The sequence below is a fragment of the Molothrus ater genome, chromosome 3 (genome assembly GCF_012460135.2).
Source record: "Molothrus ater isolate BHLD 08-10-18 breed brown headed cowbird chromosome 3, BPBGC_Mater_1.1, whole genome shotgun sequence".
In the NCBI taxonomy this organism is placed as follows: domain Eukaryota; kingdom Metazoa; phylum Chordata; class Aves; order Passeriformes; family Icteridae; genus Molothrus; species Molothrus ater.
This window is the reverse complement of record NC_050480.2, coordinates 30,982,274-31,004,275: the sequence shown is the minus strand read 5'-3', so window position 1 is coordinate 31,004,275 and position 22,002 is coordinate 30,982,274. Positions and strand designations below refer to the sequence as shown.

Genomic DNA, 22,002 nt, shown 5'->3' with positions numbered 1-22,002 from the left:
AGACAAAAATCTGCCTTTCAATGAGTCCCAAGAGCTTGGCAATTAAGCCCTGCCCCACCTTCTTCTCAGTGCTGGGATGTTGCAAGCATCTGGCTCTCAAAGCAGGGTGAGAGCCTTCTGCACTCCCTCCCTGGCAAGGAACAGGTTTCTGCAGAGGCCACACACTACAGCCCCTTTGTTCCCAAAGAATTTTCCATCCACTCCCTTGTGTATCTATCTCGGCAACATTACACTCAGATACAACCTAACACTCAGAGGCAGTGCTCCCAGGAATGTGTTGCAGCATCTCTGCACCTGGTAAACACCTCCCTTTCCCCGTGGGACTGGAGGACAGGATTCCTCCAGTGGGGATGGCAGGAAGATCAGTTCCCTCAGCCCAGGCAGGGCTTTTCCTAGGAAAAGACTCCCTGGGAAATAAGATGTCCACTCTCCTCTGTTACTGCCATCACTAACACTGACCTGGGGTGCTGCATTTTCATCCCAGTGGTCCCCAGCGTGCTCAGAGTGCTGCAAGTGCCCTCTGCACAAGAGAGGATATTCCCAGTGGAGCTGTACTGGGGAAATCGAGGCACTAAGCGAGGCTGATCCAGCATCAGCTGCAGCACAGTGAACCCAGGAGTCTCAAGAGCAGGCCAAGCACTGCACCCGCTGCCTCCCTGATGAAGGAGAGATGCTCCCTCCTGGGGGAATGCAAACCTTGACAGAGCTGCAGCAAAGCTTTGGCTCCTGCTTCCTTTGTGGGAGCTCTTCCTGCTCCCAGCACGGTGGCCAGCATGGAGCTGGTGGCCAGCACGGAGCCCTGAGCCTGCACCATGGCCTCTGAGCAGAGCAGCCCACCCGGAGCCCAGGAGCCTCCAGAGGCCAGTCCCATGGGGCTGACGTCAGCCCCGCTCCTTGAAGCTCTGGGGCCATCGGGGAGCTGTTTCTGCTTTCAGCACATGGTGTCCCAGCCTGCTTTCCTCATCCATGGCTGGCTCCCTGGGAAGAATCCGTGGGGCTGGGAAAGGTCACCCTGGCTGAGCTAACCACCCTTGGATGGGACTTACTGGGCAAGGGACAGCTTACAGCAGGCAGGCAGGGAAATGGAACAGTGGTTTTTGGTCCCTCGTGTCTGTTCATTCTCCTAAATTCTTCTTGAGCGAGAGCCAAAAGTAGGGCCTTGGCAGGATTTTGGAAGGAAACAAGGGGAGGAAATGAAAACAGACATCCACCAGGAACAAAACAAAGGTCCAGCACAGGAGGGAAGTGAAAGGGCACAGACATGACCATGGACCTTCCTGCCTGCACGCTCACTCTGGCTAGCTTGTGCTCCCCTGGCGGCTTGCCCCAAGCTAACTCAGCTTGGGAACACTGGAACACAGCTGGAAAGTGCAGGACACTCGTTACCATCCTGCTCTTGAGCCACTCATGGAGCCAAATTAAAGCTCTTTCTCAGGGGAGTACCCATCTGCTCCTCAGTACATTACGCCTTGGGCCATCCCTTGCCTACTCGCCTTGCCGGCTCACCTGCCCTGCATTCCTGGCCCTTAGAGGAGCAGGTGACAATTGCTGGCACTAGCAGGGAATGACAGGCAGGCATATTTTGGACTCAGCTGTCTGCTCAAGGGCTATGGCAAAGCCTTGCAGTGAAACAGAACCCCACCCTACCAGCCCACATTTCTGTGGTGGGCAGATGTTGATCCTCCCTTGCCCCCCTTATCTCCCCTACACTGCCACCCCGACAAATGGGGCCTCGGCTGTGAAGCAGTATCACTTTCAGGGAGTGTGTGTCGGGCCTGGGAGGAGGGGGCATTTAAATGAACAGCTGGGGGGTTTTTGTTGTCCCTTGCTCTGGAGCTGTTCCTGCCATTTGGGCTGGGGGCAGGTTCACGCTGGGGAAGCTGAGCAGTCCAGGCTGCTCCGGGAGAACGAGCTGAGTGGTGTCCCGGAGCAGCAAGGATCCCAAAGAGGGTAAGAGCGACCCGGGCAAGAGGCGGGAAGGAGCCCCTTCCCGCGCTTCTCTCTCGGGCCTGCCCCAAGCAGCCCCCGCTCTCAGGGGCGTGCGGACCCCCAACTTCCCGCTCAGCTCAGACGTCCCAAAACGTGAGGAGCTGCCGGACGCCCCCGCTACCGCAGGTCAGCCGGGGCTGTGCCGCTGTGCCCGCAGGCTCGGGGGCAGCATGCCCGCCCCTCCGCTGGCCGCCCCGCTGCTGCGCGCCCTGCTCGCCCGCCTGCTGCCGCTGGCCCGCCGGCGCCTGCTGCCGCCGCTCCGCCGCCTGGGGCGCCGGCTGCGCTCCCGGGAGAGCCGCCAGGCCCTGCTCACCTGCCTGCTCTGCCTCCTCAACCTGCGCAAGAAGGCGGACGACTGAAGCCGGCCGGCCACGGGCAGGGACGGGACGGGACGGACCCGGCAGGGCGCGGCGGCTCCTCCCGCCGCGGGAGGAGGGACCGGGCAGGGGAGGGGACGCGCCCCGGCGGGGGCGGAGGGCCCGCCCAGGCAGCCGAGGCCGGACGGCTGCCCGCGCCTCGCCGCTCCGGCCATGGTTGCTGGGCCGCCCCCCGCCCCGCTGCGCCCCGCCACGGGGCCGCCCCGCCGCTGAGCGCCCCTGCCCGCCCCGGGCACGGAGCCGGCGCTGCCCGGGCCATCTCCATCACCCGCTCTCCCGCGCCGTGGGGGCCCCACACGGCCGCTTCACCCTACGGTGCCCGGGCCGGGACCCCCAGTGCCCCCAGCGGGCAGCGGGGAGGGCGAGGATGTCGGGCAGCACGGCGAGGAAGGTGCAGCCCTTCACCATCAGCACCAGGCTCTCGCTGCCCAAGTGCGCCGCGGACTTCCCTGGAGACGCCTGCCCCGGCATCGCCCTCGCCTCGGCGCTGGACAGCCACCGCGGCCTCCGCCGCAGCATCAACGAGCGCATCTCCCTCTACCTGGCCCACGCCCGGGCCGGCCCCGCCGCCGCCGCGGGGCAGCCCCGCAGCCCCAGCCCCGGCGAGGACGGGGGCCCCGACGAGGACCGGCTGAACCGCAGCTCCCTAGCCCGCTCCATTAAGAAGATCACGCTGTCCAACTGGTACGGGGACGCTGGCACGGCAGAGGCGGGGGGACACGGGGACCCTGCCCGCGCCGGCGGCGAGAGGAACCACAACAACAACAACAGCCGGACAGGGAAAGCTCAGTTCAAGGTAAGCGGTACCCGGTGCCCTGCTCTCGCCCCGTCTTCCCTGCAATTCCCCATTCCTCGCTGCCAAGGGACGGATAGGTCCTGGGGAGGCTGCGCCCATCCCTGTTGCCTTTTGCCCGTGCCGTCCAGGTAGCAGTGTTTGCAGGGCTCCTGAGGTAGTTGTTTTTCCTGCCATGTGCCCCCCCCCGCCCCCGCACTTCTCTGTCCCATCAGGCTGGAGGGCAGGAAGTCTTCGCGGGTGAGCGAGATGAGCTTTCCCCGGGGCTGAGATGAGCCAGGAAAGCCCTGCCCCAGAGCCTGGCTATGGAGGGCTCAGCTTTGGAGATGCCTGTGGTGATGCAGCTGAGTGCGGGGAGCTGGGAACTCACTCTCTCGTTTACCAGAGGGGAAACGGAGGCTGGGAGAAGGGAAGTGACTCATGAAGGGCCACACAGCCAGGCAAAGCTGGGACAAGGCTAGGATCAGGACCCAGGGCTCTCGGCACCCTGCCCTCCAAGTCTGAGCGCTAGCAGGCACAGAGGTGCAAATTCAACCGTGCCAGAGCCCAGGAGACCCCCTGTGGGTGGGATGGAGAGGAAGGCATCTCGGAGACGTCGCAGTTTCTGGCAAGAGCAGGCAGGAACTCCTTGGGATTTAACCCTGACCTGCATAGCTGGTTTCCCGGCAGGATAGTGCTGGGGAGAGCCGCGCAGCCCACTGCCAAAGCCCTCATCTTCATTGCCAATAAAGGCCAGGCACAGCCTCGCAAGAGGTGCCGCTTCCTCCGGCACGCAGTCAGCTCCTCGCTGGGCGGCCGGAGCCTGCGCAGCCCGGAGGGCATCGGCGTGAGGGCTCCCCTCTGTCATATAAGGCAGGGACACGTGCTGGCCACGGTGGTGTGGGACTCCCGGGAGCCTGCCAGGATCGGCCCCTCCTGCCTGTCCAGCACAAGCGTGTGGAGCTGAAAGAGGTGGGCAAGATGGAGCTTTGGAAGAAAGAGGGAGCTGGGGGGCAGGGGAAAACATGTGGGATGGCAGCTGGAGGAGAGGAGGGACACTATCTCCCACACAGAGCACGGTAATGCTTTCCCAAGCGTACCCTGCAGCCCTTGGGTTTGCCCTTCCCTCCTGCCCCGTAGGAATGAGGGGCTCCTCCAGGATGAGCACAGTGCTGCCTAGGAGGGTCTTCCCCTGTTCGTGGGAAGTCATGGTGCCCGTTCTGTGGGAATGCGGAAAGCATATGTGCCGTGTTAATTTTGCTTTTAGAGGGGGAAAGAAGTGTTTGCAGAGGCGGCAGCTGAGGCTGCTGCGCTCATTTCACGTGTGGCTTTGCTCGTGTGACCGAGCCTGGTGTCCTGCTAGGGAGCGTTTAGCACAGCACCTCATGGATGGCAGGAGGCAGGCTCAGCTCCTTCTCCCGGACTTTGGTTGCTGAGAAAGTTTGTTGTTTTGCCGGATCGAGGACCCAGCTCCAGCCAGAGGGACCGAGAAGGGGGGGGGGGGGGGTAGTCCCGGTGGAGCAGCTCTGCGGGAGGATGAAGTCATCGTTGTGCTGGCAGCCCTGTTTTCCTGCGGCTGACGGATCGTGAGACAGGGACTTTATTTAAAGCTCCCGTGTCACCTGCAGGCTTGTCTCCCACGGCTGAGCCCTGGGGGCCAGCCTGAGACATTACTGCATAGAGCTTTCTAGGGTCTTATGCCTCACAGGCACTTCACATTTAGCTCCCTATCATTCCCTAAATATGCATCCAAACCTCTCAGGCCCATGGTCAGGCCGGGAGGTGTCCTCTCCTTCTGATACCGTCCTGCTGAGTTCTCACTGTGCCTGCTGGGCTGTGATTCAGCCTTGTACCCTGACTGTTCTTCCTGCTTGGGATGGGATGCTGTGGCATGTGGCAGTGGTCTGTCCTCAGCAGCTTTGTAGGCCCTTGGAAAGGTCCAGTGGTGGTGTTCTCCTGCTGGGCTGTAGAGCTGCTGGGCTGTTTGTGGGGCTCTGAGACTTTTTGGTGGGAGCAGCTCTATGCTGGGGGCTGCCATTCATGTCAAGACTCTTCTGCAGTGCTGGAGAGATGATGGGAAGCTGTGTTCTGTTCAGGAAGGGAGTTCTGATTTTCCTAGGTTCATTTCCCTTGGACAGTGTCCTCAGTTTGGAGTAGCCTGAGGAGCAGTAGCCTGGCTCTGGCTGATCCAGCACCCTGTTTGCAGCGGTCTCAGAGGAGGCTTGTCAGGGCAGCACACATTGTCCACCACCCTGTTTCTGTTGCCCTGTGCCTGCTTGGATGGCTGTTACAGAGACAGCAAGGTGGCCCCAGGAAGGGAGTGGAAGGAGGTCCCTAAGTTAGCCTGTTATATCCAACAGCCCAAGAAAAGATCCATCTGTAGAGGATGAGGCTTAATGCCCTTGGGCATGATCCAAGCAATCCCACGCACCTCTCCTCCTGGGGCTGTGCTGCATCAAGTATAAGGTAATGTGGAGTTCATCCTGGACATCCTCTCTGTGCCTGGCTGCAGTTCCTGGACTTCCTTCCTCCTGCCTCTCCTGCTTCCACCCTCACCCCTGTCCTTTGGAAGCCCTTCCCTGCAAGCCAGCTGCCCCCTTAACTCATCTTCCAGCTAGGCTGAGATCAGGGATCAGCAGCTGAGAGGATTCAAGTTCATGATTTTGGAGCTAATATCATCCTGTGCCCTCATGCCTCTGCCCTGCTGCTCTGGAAGAGGGCAGGAGAGTCTCTCTCTGAACATCCTTAGATGACCAGGGATCAGTGGTGATCATGAAATGGGTTTCTGCTGGCTTTGGAGTCAATTCGAGGAGAGAAAAGGGTGTTGGGGGTACTGGGAGCTAAAATGGAGAAGGCAGTGAGCAAAGCAGGCTTAGGAGCTCTTTCCACTTGCTGAACACTTGGGGGAGCTGTGGATGCTGTTTGGAGAAGCCTGGTAAGAAGAAGATGTGTAAGGAGGGATGGCCAAAAGTGCAGCCAAGCGGTGTCTGGCCCCAGGGCAGGGGGAGGTGGGTGAGTGCTCCTCTGTCCCCTTGGCTGCCAGCACAGTACCAGGCTCACAGCTGTGCCTTCCTGCCTCTAGGTGTTCCTCAGGAAGGATGTGGATGTGGAGGACAAGCAGCAGGAGCCTGGGAGTGTTCAGGCCAGTGTTTTCTGCTCTCCAGTGGACAGATGTTCTCCCTTGTATATGGTATGTGCCTCTGCCCTCGACATTAGGGGGGCATGACATGCAGCTTGGAGCTGAGCTCTGAGGCTGGTCACTGGTGGTGTGCCCAGGTGTGAATGGAGCCTTGCCTCTTCCAGTGAGTGTGGGAACAAGCTGGGCATGATGGGGCCAGGAATCAGCCCCCCAGGCAGCACCCAGGGGTTTTACTACTTCCAAGGGAGCCAGATTATGGGCTCCTCCAGCCATGGCTGAGCCAAGAGACTAAAGGTCACGGAGTCATAGGAGGGCCTGAGAATCTGTGTTGCTATTAAAAAAAAAAAAAAAAGACAGAGGATTTCTGTAGTTCTTGTGGTTAAGTAGAACAGGCATTGGAAAGTGAGTCCCGTGCTGTCAGCAGGGCAGCACATGCCAGAGTGCTTAGAGAGCCTGAAACAGTTGCCTAAACCCCACTGCTCCACAGGCTCCTGGAAAATTGCTCCCTGGTGGGCTCGGGGGCAGCTAAGACCCTGTGGCAGAAGGGTGGGAAGTAAGTGCCCGGGTGATGGTGCTGTCCCCTGGGCAGCGTGCAGCTGGGCCCAGGGCTGAGTTTGGAGAAGGGCCAGCACTTTCATTGGCTGACCTTTGCTGTCACCCCTGGCAGAGCTGGAACCCTGACAGAGGGTTTCATCAGCTTTGGCTGCCCACAAGGCCAAATCCCAAGGGAGATGCTGCACTCTCTGCCCCCTCCAACCACTCACCAGGAATGGGGGTCTTGGGTGCTTAGGAGTGGTGGGGCTTACCAGGAACCTGCCTCATGGTCCTCCATCCATCCCCTGGCAGCATCCCCCTGCATGACACCGAAGAGACACAAATGCTCCTCGCAGGGATGCACTGCCTGAGGCTGGAGGGGCAGCAAGCACTGCATCCATCTCCAGTGTGGGTGCTGGGACCAGTCCAGGTGCTGGGTGCCATCCCAACAGCCTGGAATGACCTAGAGAGTGACCCATTTGAGGGAGAGCCCAGCAACCCCCTGCTGGGGTTGCCAAAGCCACCAGTGTGGCCTTGGTAGAGGGAAGTGGTACCTCGGTGTGCTGGAGGAGAACCCCAAATATGTCAGGGAAGGAGTGGAGTTAAGAATAAGGCGTGCTGACCTACTTCATTTGGGTTTCGGAAATGCTGCTGGGAGGTGACAGGGAGGGCTCCCTGGGGCAGCACACTGACACTCCCCACCCCACCTCTGCTCTCCCCAGCTGGCAGCATCCCCAGTGTCATCACCCCAGAAAGAGAGCCCCAAGGGCAAGGAGTCTGCTGCAGCACCAAGATGCAGCGGGCGCAGCGGCGTGGGAGCAGCCCCTCTCCTTGACCTGAGTCCTCTGATAGCCCAGTTCAACCGGGAGATGCTGCAGGTGAGGCAGCTGGGCCCTCTCCCAGGGTCTGTGTGGGAAGCGGAACAGAGGGCCACCGGCAGCCTTTCATGTCAGCTCTGGGGTGGGGTGGGGTGCACAGCAGGGAGGGTTGATCTCCCAGCCCGAGCGAAGCCATGGTTGTGGCATGAGATCATGTTTGGCTGCCTCTCCCTGGCTGTCAGCCCCAGGGAGAGGGGGTCAGCCCACACCAGGGCCCTTCTTCCTCTCCGTGTGCGCATGCTCCTCCCGTGCCCCGTTCTCCTCCTCCTCCTCCTCCTCCTCCTCCTCTCAGACCCTGTCCCTCCCCAGCAGCGTGGGAACTGAGATGGTGGGAGGGCTGCTTCTATGCCATGGTGGGAAGAATGCATGGATGTTTGCACTGGGGAGCAGGATGCAGCGAGGAGAGATGCTTTGTGCAGGGATGTTCTGTGCAGACTGGCCTGCTTGGGCGAACCCAGCTTCTCCTGCTGGGCTGAGGCAGACGCTGGAAAGAAGTGAGGTGCTGCACACCTTCACACCCCCATTGCCACAGATGCTGTCCTCGGTGCCTGTGCTGGCCTGTTGATTCCCAGAGCTGAAAGGGTGCACTCCAGTCCCTGTCACAGCTGTGGGAATGTTTGGGTTTGGGCCCCCAAAGCCGTGTCCTTGAGGCTCTGGTGGAGGCCCCAGCCACGTGGCTGTTTGTGTGCTGCAGGCAGAGAGCTGGGTGCGAGGCAAACTGCGGGACCTGAAGGACGGCTGTGAACTCCAAGACTGGGAGGAGGTGGCCCAGACCTTGCAGCGGGACATGAAGGATTTTGAGAACACACTGATAAAGCTCAATCAGGTGGGGTCAGGCAGGGCATGGTGTGGCATGGCTCCCCTTACTCACAGCACCTGTGTCATGGGTTCTCTGCAGCAGAGGGTCCCTGGGAATCCCTGACACTGAGTGGCTCCCTTGGCCCCACAGATGGGCGAGCAGCTGATGTGGAGGGCAGGCCCCAGTGCAGAGGCCGTGCGGAGGCAGCTGCTGGCCCTGCAGGAGCAGTGGCAGCTCCTGAAGCAGACGGCTGCCAGCCAGAGCAAAGCCCTGGGCGGGCTGCGGAGTCTGCAGGACTTTAACAGGAAAGCTGAGCGGCTGGAGGCATGGATCAAGCACAAGGTTTGAGGGATGGGAAGCATGGTCTGGGGAAAGGGATAGCCTAGTTGTCCCCCCACCTTCTCACACCCTTGCCTGGCCCAGGAGGAGAAGCCCTCTCTGGCAGCCCTCCTGCAGGAATGCCCGGATAAGATCCAGCTCACTCGCCGCATCCTTGACTTGAAGCAGGTGAGAGGTGCTGGGGGGCTGCCAAGCTGTCAGGGACCCCAAACGCCTCGAGGCTGGGGCATGGCACAGGTCCCTGAGGCGGGATGCTGAAGTCTTTCCTCTCTGCTTGGGCCAGGAGGAGCAGCAGTTCCAGAGTCTGCACAAGGAGCTGAACAGCCTGGCCCAGAAGCTGGAGAAACAAGGCAAAAATGAGAGCAGAAACGTCTCAGCCCGGCGCAAGCACCTCAACAAAGCGTGAGTGGAGGACACACGGGCTGAACAGGGCAGAGTCAGGCACCAGGAGCTGACCAGCTGGGAAGCAGGACCCCCCAAACTTCCTGGCCTAGCTCTGCACAGCTCCCCTGACAGGCACAGGCTGCCATTCACCTTTCCCCTTCCACCTGCTCAGGTGGCTGCGGCTGCAGGGGACCCTGAAGGAGCACCACGAGGCTCTGCAGCTGGCCCTGGAGGTGGCCTCCTTCCTCCAGCAAGCAGATATCCTGCTCGGGGTCATCCATGCAAAGGTATCTGCCCTGGAGCCAGGTTCACCCTGGTGTGTGGGGCTGTTGCATGGCCTGAATGAAACTTAGTGGGCAGCACCTTGCTCTTGTCCCCTGCATGGAAGCTTCTGTGGTCCCAGCACTCTCAGCCTGGGCTTTGGGGAGAGAACCAGGGGATGGAGACAGGGAGCCAGGCTGGCAAGTGCAGCTTTGCACTGTTTCTTTCTGCTGGAGCTGGGAGCAGGGCCTTGTCCTCCTCCCACTGCTGACTGTGGCCTCTTCTTACAGCAGAGCAGCATCTGCAGTACAGGGAAGCCAGGGGAGGGCGAGCCTTGCCAGGATCAGGATGTCAGGGACATAGCCAGCCAGGTGATGGTGAGTGCAAGACTCTGCCTTGTTCCCTGAGCCCTGGGGAGCATCCTGACAGGGGAAATGTGAGCCTTCCCAGGCCAGCTCTGCCACCAGCAGCGCTGTGGGCTCTGCAGGCACCCCTCTGTGGGTGGCTGAGGCTGTGTGATGGATGGGGGAGTCTCCCCACGCAGACAAGGACTGGGATAGGCACTCACTGCCTCTTCTGCCCCTAGAGGGCTGGCTGTCATCCCACACCCTGCCCATGGCCATGGTGGTTCATCAGTCTCAAGCTCTGTCTCCATCACTTCTCAGCTGCTCTCTCTTCTCCAGATGCTGGATGTGACCGTGTCCCAGCTCCTAAACTTGCAGCCCAGCCTGGCAGCCCGAGTCACCTCAAAGCACCGAGACGTAAAGGAGAGCTGGGCGCAGCTCCAGCAGGCACTGAGGTAGGGCTTAGCTGGGCAGGAGCCCCAGGGTCCCAACCCTGACCTCCCAGCACTGGAGCCAGAGGCTTGGGAAAGACCTGGGTTAGCCCCTAGCAGGCTGTCTCTGGGGCACCAGCTCCACTCAAGGTCTCTCTTTATCCTTTGCTCCCCTGGGCTTCCCTTGCCTTCCTTTTCCAGGACAGGGAAGGCTCCAGCATGGGCAGGCAGTTCCCCAGGGGGCAGAGCTGCAGCTCCAAATGTTGAGCTTCGAGGAGACGACAGCAGTCACGGGGCTGTGGGTAAGGAAGCAGCAGCCAAATGGACAAGAGGACTCGGCAGCATGGTAAGCACTGGCTTCCTCCAGCCATCTTCAGCTCCTCTGCTCCGAGAAGACAAGGGAGCCTAGGGGAAAGGGGTTCAGGTGTTGGGCAGAATTCAAGCTGAGCACTCCTGGATCTGGTCCCAGCAGTTATAGGAGGTGTGATAAGTGCCAGGCCCGGGGCAAAGCAGGCATGTGCTTTGTGCTGGCCAAGGAGGAATGGGAACCTTTGTGCTGCAGGTACCAAAAGATGTGCTGGAGAAGATGGCAGAGAACAAGAAAGGAGAGGAGAGCAACCCTGGCTCTCCAGCAGTGGGACAGTCCCCTCACCAAGGGGACAACAAAAGGTACCAGCTTGTGGAGGTGGCTATGGGATCAGGACAGAGTCAAAGGGAACAGGGATGGGGTTCCCCTGTGCAAGGGGGAGCCTCGCAGTCCTGACTGTCCCTCTCTTCTCTCTGCTGGAGGAGGAAAGAGGCAGAGGCTGAGTGGGGGATGCAGCAGCTGGAGACCCAAGTGCAGGACGTCTGCCAGGTGGTGAACACGGTAATGTATCCTCAAGAGTCCCCTTTGCTCCCTGCCCATCCAAGAGGAGACAGTGTTGGGGAAGGACTCACTTCCCTAACCTCCTCCTGCTGCTCGTGGGCATGCGGGCTTGTGCCCACACGCCTGGTCTAGGCACTAACCAGCATGTCTCCTGCTCTCAGCAGACTCTGTCCCCATACAAGGAGAGTGTGGCTATGGGAGTCCCCCCACGTCCAGTGGAGGCAGCACAGATGCAGCAAGAACTCAGTGCCAGGGCTGTGCTCCTGGTGAGCCTACTTGGATGTGAGGTGGGGGGAAGACACCAGGTGGGGCCCATCCTGATTGCCCTCCCTCCCTCCCAGGAGGGGTCAGCACGAGGGAGGCCTCCCGGGAGCCCTCAGGTGGAGGCCATGCTGCGTGAACTGGGCGAGTTGTGGGAGGACCTGCAGAGGAGGCACCAGGAGAATGGTGTGGTGCTGCAAGAAATCGATAAGGTATGTGGAGTCAGGGCTATTGGGGGCACAGGGTGTGCTCCAATTGGAACAGCTTGCTGGGCATCACCAACTGAGGCTGGCACCTCTGGGGATTGGAGATGCAGCACTGGCACCAATGTCTCTGGCTGGCCTTGCAGAGGGCACACTTCTCCCATAATGCTGCCTGTGCCCCAGGTACCCCCAGTGGGATGCCAGCATGACTCCTGCCTCCTCTGGGGGGCCCAGAGCCAGGCTGATGGGTTCCCTGCTCTCCCTGAAGGCCCTGAGGCTGGTGGGGGAGCTGGACCAGGCTGAGCGATGGCTGCAAGACGTGGCTGGGTCTCTCTTGGAGCCAGCTGCCATGAGAAGCCCAGCAGAGCTGCGCCAGGACCTGGAAGAAATGAGCCGGCTGGAGAAGCAGCTCCTGCTCTGTGGCCTCAAGCTGCAGGCACTGCGGGAAGAAGCAGCAGGCGAGGCGCCCACTGAGCACGAGGGAGCAAGGAAGATGCAGAGGAAAGTGGAGATGGTGGAGGAGAAGTGAGTCCTGGAGGAAGGTGCCTCTTCTCTGGTGCCCAGGTTGGGTGGGGAGGAGGATGCTGTCCCTGAGGAGGTGCAGAAGCTGCTGGCACCTCTGATGAGCACCTCTCCCTGCAGGTTGGCACACGTGCAGGCAGCACTGCGGCACCGGGCAGCAGATCTGCGGGACTCCCTGGTGCTGTCTGAGTTCCTGCAGGACCTGCAAGAGGAGGAGGCACAGAGCCAGCAGGGATCTGCAGCAGTGAGTAGTGAGGGCAAGCATCCCTTGGGATCACAAGCATCCCTGGGACTGGACCAAGGGTTGATCTGCAGTTGGCATGGGGGCCCTGTTGGGTGCTCCCCTCCAGCCCAGCTGCCTGGGGTGTCACTCCCCATCTCTTATGTCTGGTATTTCTGCTGGCTTCAGCCAGGGAGTGGGCTTTGCGGCTCGCAGGGGTGTTTTCCCCCGCTCTCAGCCCAGGCTGAGAAGTCTCCAATCATGAGTCGACCCTTGGGAGAGCTGCAGGAGGCTGTGGAGATGCTGAATGACGCGGCGAAGGAGCGGGAGCGGGTCATGGAGGTGGCAGCAGAGACGGAGAGCCTGGAGCGTCTGGTAGGGAACAGAGGCTGGGACCTGGGGATGCATCCGGGAGGTTCATCTGCAGCCAGACATGCCGGCCGATTGGGACAGGGCACCCACTTCAGCTGTCCTCAGTGGGACTCGGGGACATTGGGATTCATGGGAACCGCTCTGTGCAAGGCTGGCATCCTTGTCTCTCACATGGCTGGCACCTGCCCTTGTGCAGCTGCATGGCAGGGTGTCCCCAGGCTGGGGTGGGCTGGGGCTGTGTGGCAGGTGGTAGCACAGGGGCTTCCACCCCGGGGCTGATCTCCCTCTGTGTCCTCTCCTGCCCATCCAGGTGGCAAAGATCTCCCCACAGCTGGAGGCCCTTCAGTGCAGAGCCAAGGCGCTGTCTGAAGACATTGCCCTAGCAGAGAAGAGCTTCACCACAGTGAAGAGTGAGAAGGACCTGCAAGGGCTGCAGGGCTTGCTAAGCTGCCAGCAGGAGATGGAGGTGAGTCAGGGGAGCACTGCCAGGGAGGTGTCCCGGCTGGCTGGGGCTGTCCCAGTGAGGCACTGGCCCCCCTCTGGGGGCCCAGGTGTTGTAAGCCTTGGCACACTGTGGCAGGGCGGGCTGGAATTTTCCAGTGGAGCTGAGACCTGCCTGCTCTGCTCCCCTCTGATAGCATGGGCCAGGCAAGGGGACAGAGCTTGCATCAGCTCCCATGTGCCAACACCCAGCTGCCAGCACCTCACTCATCTTCCCTCTGGTGGGGAAGCGACTCGTGCACACAGGGCAGGGAAGCCAGGGGAAGCCAGGCAGCTCTGTGCTCTTGCTGTGCTCCCCACTGAGGCTAGCTCTGCCCATGTAGCAGCATCCTCTCCTCTGTCCCTGCATCCCAGAATGCAGGGGAGTGCAGCCTGGGTTCAGAGGGGTTGGATGCATCCCAAACCTTTCCTGCCTTGTGATCTTTAGCATGCAGTGTCCCAGACCCTGCAAGGGCAGCTGGAGGAGCTGGAGAGGGTGGCTGCCCGCTTGCAGGAGCTGTGTCCTGCTCGGCAGTGCCCCATCAGCCAGGAGCTGCAGGAGACGCTGTGGGCCTGGGCAGGGCTGCAAGAGCTGCTGCGGGAGACCCGGCTCCGCGTGCAGCAGGCCAGCCAGCTCCGGCACTTCTTCAAGGATTACTTAGCCATGATGTAAGTGGCAGTGAGCTGTTGGGGTTGCTTCTGTGGGGGTTGAGGGGGAGCTGGTGAGAGCATGGCATTGGCAACTACGTGGGCAGTGCTGGAGCTGCAGCCAGGCGTGACCATGGGGAGCCTGGAATGCAGGGTTGCACCACAGCTGTCTGTTGTGAGGCAGCCCTGCAGCATCTCATCCTGCCCCAACAGCCTTGCCACAACCTCAGGGAGCTGCTTCCAGCTATCACTGAGCATGGGAATGGCTTCCCTGGGGCCTGCAGGGCTGGAGAAGGGTTGGGTCATTCCTCAGCCTGTCTTTCACGTGCTCACAGCTCCTGGACTGAGGACACCCGGGCTCAGATCTTCTCTGAAAGCCCAAGCAGCTCCAGTATCCCGGAGACTCCATGTGAGGAGCTGGAGAGAAGAATTGAAGAGAAACTCAAGGAGTTTGAGGCACTAGCAGCAGCAGGGCAGCAGCTGGTGTCTGAGGAGCACTACCTGAGTGCAACAGTAAGGACAGGGGAAGTAGGGTTGGGGGAAAATTCTCAGCACTTCCTGAAGTCCTCTGGGCACAGACCATGAAAGAAAGAGCACGGTGTGGGTGCAGAGCCCCAGTAAGTGGGAGGGGGACAGCTATGCATCCCTGGGGCTGCTCAGGGCAGGAAGAAGTTTCATCCAGTGGATCCTGAGATCTGATTTGATGTGGCTGCGACTGTATCCCACTCGCAAAAACCTCCTAGCTGCTCTGCTGTGAGATATCCTGGTAGGGCCAGTGTCCCTGGGCCAGGAGTCCTTGCAGGCTGCCCAGCATCTCTCCTCCCATCAGATAAAGGAGCGCTTGGAAGAGCTGCAGAGCATGCTGGGCTGGGTGCTGGTGCGCTGGCGAGCACAGAGGCATCAGCAGCAGGATCTGGGGAGCAGACAGGAGGACAGGAGAGAGCCAGAGAATCTCTCAAGGACATCCCCCACCAGGTCAAGTGAGTACCCAGCCATGCTGAGACTGCCAGGGAGAATGACCAGCCTTGAGGCTGAGGGTAGCAGAGGCACTGGATGGAGTGAGTGGTGCAGAAGGTGGGGAGGAATGCATGCCAATACCCCTGGAGGTCTCTGGGGTTCAGGCATGGCAAAGGGAAGGCTGTCCTGAGAAAATGCCTGGTACTCCAGCAGCCCTTCCTTCATGTTCCTTCTCTTGCCTTGCTCCCCAGGAGCAGCATGCTTCACGTGTTTCACCCCACCTGGAAAGCATCCACAGCCCAGTGAAGTTCACGCCCTCCTCCCTCCTCAAGCCTGTGCAAAGATTAGATCCAAAGCTTCCAGAGAAAACAGCCATCTCCCCACCCACATCACCCCTCTTAGATGCCCTGTCAGGAGTGGAGCAGAGCTGGGGGGAGCCCAGTAGCAAAACAGCCCATGATGCGGAATCCCCCAAGGAAGCTGGCACCTGGGATCCTGCTGAGACCTCCACGCTGCTGCTGCCACCACGGGGCCCCTGTGGTCTCGGGGGCACGGTCAACCTCATCCTCAGCATTGGCAAGAAGGGCGAGAAGAAGAAGGCCCAGCTGCTGGCCAGCAGTGAGCGGCCAGGCGAGGAGGCACTGCCAGCGGTACGGGGGGATGGTGGGAGGCTTTGGGAGAACCATGGGCGAGCAGCCACACAGCCAGGCCAGCTCTCTGGAGCTGTGCTCCATGCAGACTGGGAAGGCAGCGGGGTGATCCCCAAGCTGAGACCCCTCTGACGTTTTCTAAGTGAGCTGCTGGGACTGTGTTGGTCTCAGGAGAGGGGCCTTTGGCCATGCTGATGCTGCGTGATGCCTTAGGGCTGAGGCTGGCTTGCGCCACCCACTTTGCCTGTGCTCTCCTGCTGCAGCTTCTTGCCCACTCTGTCCTCTCTGTGTCTCTTTCTCTCCCCTTGCTCAGCTCCCCGCCACTAAACACTCAGGCTGTAAAACCTTTTGGAAGCGTTGCCAGGGGCTTTTAGGAAACACTTGGGGTAGCTTAAAGCGAAAAAGAAAGCCACCACGCCAGCTGGTGGAAGAGGTAACGTCCCGGGGAAGGCTGCATGCTGGGCAGAGTGGCTGCATGGCGTGAACCTGCCTGCCACCAACCCTCCTGGCCAGGCCATGGTGCCCAGGTGGCAGTGGTCTGCTGGGAGAGGGAAAACCCTTCTGGTGCTGTGGGGTCCAGAGTGTGGGTGCTGGGACGTGTGAGGAGGGGACTCAGGCAGGGCTTGCTGCAGTTTGCCCCCCCCATTCAAGTAGTTTTGGTGGCCATGGGAGGTATGGCTAGCTGGTGGCCAGTGGGAGAGCCTCCCTGCTCCATTACTGGGGGGGCAGCAGCAGTTCTTGTGTAGCCAGCCAAAGGGGGCAAGGATGGCTGGGGCTGTGTGAGGTGCACATTTTGGTGGGATAGGAATCTCACTCCAGGTTGCTTGGCTTGTAACTCTGAGGCTGGGAGTTGGAAATTTGTAGGGGATCACATCTGCTTGTTGCTCCAGAGCCTGTGCAAAAAGGTCTGTGTGTGAGGAGCCCCAAGGGCAGCCTGGCCCAGTAGCCCAGGGGAGAGGGGAGAAGGACAGAGAGGCTGGAAGGCATTGAGGCAGGGGGAGGGCTGCTGGGCTGCCAGGAGAGTTTTGGTAATGGGCACCACCCAGCCTAAGGGATCCAGGGGGACACTGCTCCAGCTCCTGCAGACTCTTGCAGCTGTGGAAGCTCGGGAGAGGGTCTGCAAGGAACGGGAGGGGAGGGGTCTGCACTCAGTCCCTGCCCTTGCATTCGTTGCTTTATTGCCTGGAGCATCCAGGGCTGGCAGGCATGGACTGCAGTGACTGCTGTCTCAGTGGCCACCCAAAAGTGATGGCTTGGAGGTCAGCAGTGCCAGGGAAAAGCTGTATGGCAGTCAGCCCCAGCTGTACCACACCTGGAGAACTCCATCATGGGCAGATTCCCTTGTCTGCCTCTACCCTGCCTGCACCCGTGTGGGAGCAGCCCTCAGGGGACTGAGGTGACGCTCTGTCATTCCCAGCACTGCATGTGCTGCTGGTGAGCATTTTTGTCTGCCTGCCCTTGCAGCCCCCTGCTTTCCCAGACGCAGCATGGAAAGGGGGCAGTTGGCACAGGGTGGTGGAAGCTCCAGCGACGGGGATCACGCCTCTCTCCTTCTGTTTCCTCAGGTGCAGGCGGAGGCCAGGAAAACCTGCACGGCAAAGCGGCCTCCCGCCGTTGTGCGGCGCCCTGCAGCGCCCAGCGGTGGCATGGCGGCCGTGTCCCACACCCTGCCCAAGGCCAGCGCTGGCTGCCTCTTCAACAGCCTGCAGCGGCGGGAGCAGGCCCGGGCAGAGCAGGCCCGGCTCCTGACCCTGCGGGGCATCATGGGCGACAGCTCCCTGAGGCCCACGCCCGAGGAATGCCACGGCCCCAGCAACACGTGGCCTCAGAAATGTGGCTGGAGGAAGGGGGGGCCGGGGGCAGCTGCCGCTGGACCTCAGCCTGGGGAGCTGCTCCTCTACGTCAGGAACCCGCTGGTGCAGGACATCGATGCCGAGTGCGGGGCAGCCCCTCAGAAACCCTGCCTCCCTCACCCCAAAATCACATGCCCCCGTGTTTCCCTGGGCTCTGTGCTCAGCCTGGAGCTGCCACGGGATGCAGTGGTTCTGGGCTGCCGCCGAGGGGCTGAGGCACGGCAGCAGGAAGCAGAGGGGCAGGAGCAGAGGCAGGATCAAGGGGTGAGGCCGTGGAAGCCCACAGGCACACATGGAGTTGGATGGCAGGAAGATAGGCACAGTCCCCAGGGGCCCAGCAAGAGGCTGGGGATGTCCCCCAAGGGCGAGCAAGAAAGGTGGTTCGAGGAGGTGAGCTTGAAGCCCAGCTACAGCCAGCAGAGAGCACACCGTGCTGGGAAGGAGCACTGGAGCCCACAGCACCCCAGCAGCACCAGTAAAGACCTTCTGGACTTGAGGCCGAGTCAGCCATCCCGTGTTGGCATGGGGGAAGAGCTGGGAACCCGCTTTGTCCAGGTTGACAGCCCCACTGCCTCTGGCAGGGCCAGGCACCACAGAGCTGCTTGGCTGGAGCTTGGATCATCCCCTGCCAGCACCCCAGGCAGGGCTGGAGCCATCCCCAGCCCTGCCTGCACACAGCAGCCAGCCAGCAGCAGCCAGCCGAGAGGGTCCCCGGCTTCCCCTGCTGCCCCCACCCAGCTCTCAGTCTTTGAGTGGGCACTGGGCTCTCCACAGCCCCAGAGCCCTGCACTGGGCACTAAGGAAGTGTGCCACCCTGCCCACAGGCAGTTTGAGGAAGAGGAGGAGGAGCTGCAGGCCATCTGGGATGGGGCACACGAGCGACAGAGCTCACCAGGAGGCAGCTGTGCCAGCCACAGGACGGGCAGCAGGGCGGGCAGCTTGGCCAGCCCCAGCGCCACTGCTGGCGGGCCCCTCATCCTCTCATCAGCCAACAATGTGCTAGTGGCCAAATTCACCCTTCCCACTGCTGCCCAGCTGCTCCAGAGCCCCTCGGGAGAGCAGAGCCCCAGGGTGGTGCACAGTGGCAGTGGCAGTCCCAGTGGGCTCAGGGTTTCCCCCCACATGGAGGAGCTGGTGCCTGCAGCCCCCTTAGATGCCTCCAGTGCCTGGGATCAGCGGAGGCATCGGCAAGAGGAGAGAGAGAGCAGCAAGGTGAGATCCACAGGCCAGGGATTCTCCTTCAGGGTCAGGTAGGGGCTGGGGAGCAGCCAAGGCAGCAGCTGGGTTATCCACTCCAGCAAACATAACCTCTATCTGGGGACTCCCTGACTCCAGTGGCCCCTTTTCTTCAGCTGCTGGGGAAAGGCTAGGTGTGGTATTTGGGGTTCCTGCAGCACATACACCCTCCACCAATCCATAGCCTCAGCAAGGTGGCACTTCACCCCTAAAGCTGAGACACAGCCCAGCCCCTGCCCAGGTGAGAAAGTTGTTCCTCATTGTCATCCCACTGCCACTTTGGCATCGCTCACCAGGGATGGGTCATATAGACCTCATGTGCATGGAGGCTGAGCTGGCACCACCAGCCCCAGAGAAGTTTTTGCTCACCCTCTGTGCCATTGCAGGTCCTGCCTGGTAAAATGGAGTTTCAGATGATGGAGGGGACGCTGGAAAGGAAGCACGTATTGCAGACAGGAGGGAGAAAGGTACAGACATGGCTGTGGGGCTCTTTGGGACAGAGGTGCTGGGACATGTCAGGGGGTGGAGAGAAGGCAAGGATGTTCCTGGAACTACCACAGCAATGCTGCTGGCCATTCTGGAAGGGCACAGCCTCAGAGGCCCTGGGCCGCATTCTGAGTGCCATGAGACCATCTGTCTTCTTCCAAAGCTGTTGGCACCACAGCTGTTCCCTGCTTGCGTCCCACAGGCCAGCTGCCGGGCCTGGGGCCTTTTCCACGCCGTGCTGATGAGGCAGACACTGTGCTTCTACCAGGACCGCAGGGACAGCCTCAAGGTGCCCTGGGGACATTGGGGTGACAAGGGAGGGGGCTGGTGGCAGGGTGATGGCTCTGGGCCCCGTGGCCAGGGAAGGCAGAGCCATCCAATCCCGCTGTTGTCCTTGCTTTCGCTTGTGCTGCAGAGCTCCGTGGTGGCCCTTCCCCTGAACCTCTCCGGGGCAGTCTGCACCCCAGATGCCGAGTACACCAAGAAGACCAACTGCTTCAGGCTTCAGTGAGTGCCCCATCAGGGCAGTAACCACAGCCCTCCCAAGAGTGTCCCTGCTGGAGCAGACACATACCAACATCCCCAGGCAGGACCAGCTCACTGCTTAGATGAGGATTTCCTTCCTTCTTTCTCACCTGCTTCTCTTCTTTAGTGGTCTGGTGGGGGCTGTTGTATCTGCACCCTACATTGTTCTTCCCCTCTCCCTGCAGGCTGCAGGATGGCTCTGAATACCTCCTGAGGGCCCCCACCCAGCCCCTTATGAACGAATGGGTCTCAAAGCTGCAGCAAAACTCAGGTGAGCAGCCCTGGCAGGCAGAGCAGAGGCCCGGCTCTATGTGGTTACCATGTTTGTTCAGCCCCCACTGAGCTTTTTGATACATGGGGGGTCAGAAGAGAAGCAGCACAACATTTTACTCTGATTTATGCATCCTCCTAGCCTGCCTTGGGAACAGCAGTTCTCCGCCAGGCAGGATTTGGAGGCTTTGTTTTCACACCACATACACAGCTATAAATCAGGAATAGCACAACTGACGTCAGTGGTGCCTCAGCAGCAAAAAGCCCGTGTCAGGAAAATTATAATTGTGCCTTGGTCTTCCTCCATATCCGCTGGGCTTGGAAATGCCTTGCTTGCCCTTGAGGCAAGGACACCTGTAATACTGAGGTCTTCCTGTTGCTGTCCCCATACCTGAGGAGTTCAAGCCCTGCTATGAAATCCTAGGTTGGTTGTCAAGACCAAGAGCAGGTGCTACAGCAGGAGGTTGGAGGAGCCTGCCATGCAGCATAGGCAGTCAGATCAGGGACTGGCTCTGTGTGGCAGTCCTGTGCACTGCCAGCATCCAGAAGATGTTTGCTGTGCCCCCAGGTTTCCCCAAAGTGGATTACTTCCAGGCAGCAGCACAGCATGTCGAGGGCACTGGTGGTACTGGCAGGTGAGTAGCCAGGAGCTGGCCAGCTGGCTCTTGGTATAACTCTTGTCCCACATCTCCCAGAGCATGCTGCTCCAGCAGGACATTGGTGGGCTAGTCTGGTTTGCTAAATCTCTGCTGCTTTCAGTTTCAGCAAGGTCTCCAGCCCTGGGGCCTCCCACCTCCAAGGACATCACCAGGTCACCAGCACCAAGAGCCAGGAGATTGTGGTGTTACCCTGTGCAAGCCCACTACTGCAGCGGTCTCTGGGCAGCCAGGATGGCCCAGTCGATGGGACTGTGACAGCAGCAGGTGACTTTCCTGTCTGGCTGGGTTGCTACTGTCCCCCAGGTTCTCTCCCCAGCCCAGAGACAGCTGAGGGAGGCTGAAGGCTGTTGGTCAGTCTTGAACTTGGTGGTATCTGGGCTAGGAGTCCCAGGGCTTGGGACATGGGGAAAGGAACATTTACTTCACTTCCTGGGATATTGAGATAGTCATACATTTCCCTCTTCTCTCTGGGGCTGACACAGGGGTGTCCTGTGATGGCCTTGCCTTGTGACATGTCTCCATTCTGCTTCAGAGAATGCTCAGGGGGCTGGGCACAAGGAGCAGCAGTGGCCATCCAGGGCATCCCCCGGGCTGTGGGACAACATCTGCCCAGAGGATGACTATGGGCTGGTGGCCAACAAGAGGAGGTCCTACTCCTTCACCTCAGGTACAGTCCTGATTTCTCTGTCACAGCCAGGAGGTGGCACCACTGCCTCTGTCCCCAGACAGCCAAGGACAGATGCGATGCTGCTCCAGCACACACCTGGTCCTACGTACCTGTGCCCTTGGCTGCAGCCCCCATTTGGGGAGGGCTCTAGGGGGCTGCCAGGGCCTGCTGGCACTCTGCTCCTCGCGCTGACTGCTCCTTCTTGCAGCCACGTACCAGAAGCTGAGCGCACGGGCGGTGCCCCAGGAGGCAGCGGGGGCCGGGAGCAGTTACTCGGTCACGCTGTACATAGGGGAGCAGGCTGTGCCCCGGGCACGCTGCCACTCCTTCGTGGCCCCAACAGGGAGCCCCCGCGACGCGCGGGGGGAGAAGACCACCAGCCCCCCTCGCACCAAGAACAAATCTGTCTTCAAGAAGTTCTTTGGGAAGAAAGAGTGAGCCCCAGACTAAGGGAGAAAATGCCCTAACCTGCCTCTTATCCTCCTCTTGGGCCGCTCTGGCGTGGTCTCTACTCCCAGCAGCAGTTAATGGCTCACTGCCTCCCCAGGGGCAAGGGGCTCTGCTTCAGCCAGCCCTGAGGCTGCCCTGTGCCCCAGCCACTGCAGCCCCCAGCCTCAGCCTGGTGCTGAGCACCCCTCCTGCCCAGTGCTCTCCCTGGGTGCTGCTGGCTCCCCAGGCATCCTAATGACTCACAGTACAAGCAGAGGGGGGTGGATGATGGTTTTTATTAAAAGATAAATGGACACTTAGTGTGGAGCTTTTTTGTCCAGCAGCATCCATCAGCACAGGAGGAAAGGAGCTCTCTGCAAGGTGGTCCTTGCTAAGGAGTCAGGGAGCTTCAGAGGAGGAGGGCCCTGCAATGAGGTTCAGTCCTGCTT

At 60.5% G+C, this 22,002-nt stretch overlaps 2 protein-coding genes across 2 annotated transcripts; both read left to right on the top strand.

Annotated features, from left to right (window-relative positions):
* The first annotated feature begins 812 nt into the window (after positions 1-812).
* LOC118685259 (spectrin beta chain, non-erythrocytic 5-like) lies at positions 813-15,037 on the top strand. The gene is made up of 24 exons (XM_054514226.1): positions 813-880; positions 2,036-2,115; positions 2,147-3,162; positions 6,221-6,328; positions 7,534-7,689; positions 8,384-8,515; positions 8,639-8,830; positions 8,912-8,995; positions 9,111-9,229; positions 9,384-9,498; positions 9,763-9,849; positions 10,156-10,271; positions 10,449-10,593; positions 10,810-10,916; positions 11,037-11,115; positions 11,280-11,381; positions 11,457-11,588; positions 11,848-12,104; positions 12,222-12,345; positions 12,511-12,696; positions 13,004-13,159; positions 13,622-13,842; positions 14,157-14,334; positions 14,651-15,037. The coding sequence occupies exons 1-24, from the start codon at positions 813-815 to the stop codon at positions 14,966-14,968; spliced, it is 4,278 nt and encodes a 1,425-aa protein (XP_054370201.1). The 3' UTR covers positions 14,969-15,037.
* On the top strand, positions 14,973-21,869 carry LOC118685260 (uncharacterized). The gene is made up of 11 exons (XM_036380710.2): positions 14,973-15,428; positions 15,742-15,861; positions 16,994-18,493; positions 18,904-18,984; positions 19,206-19,292; positions 19,419-19,510; positions 19,714-19,799; positions 20,367-20,433; positions 20,558-20,721; positions 20,990-21,124; positions 21,333-21,869. Exons 1-11 carry the CDS (start codon positions 14,973-14,975, stop codon positions 21,560-21,562), a joined length of 3,018 nt encoding a protein of 1,005 aa, XP_036236603.2. The 3' UTR covers positions 21,563-21,869.
* Positions 21,870-22,002: the final 133 nt, after the last annotated feature.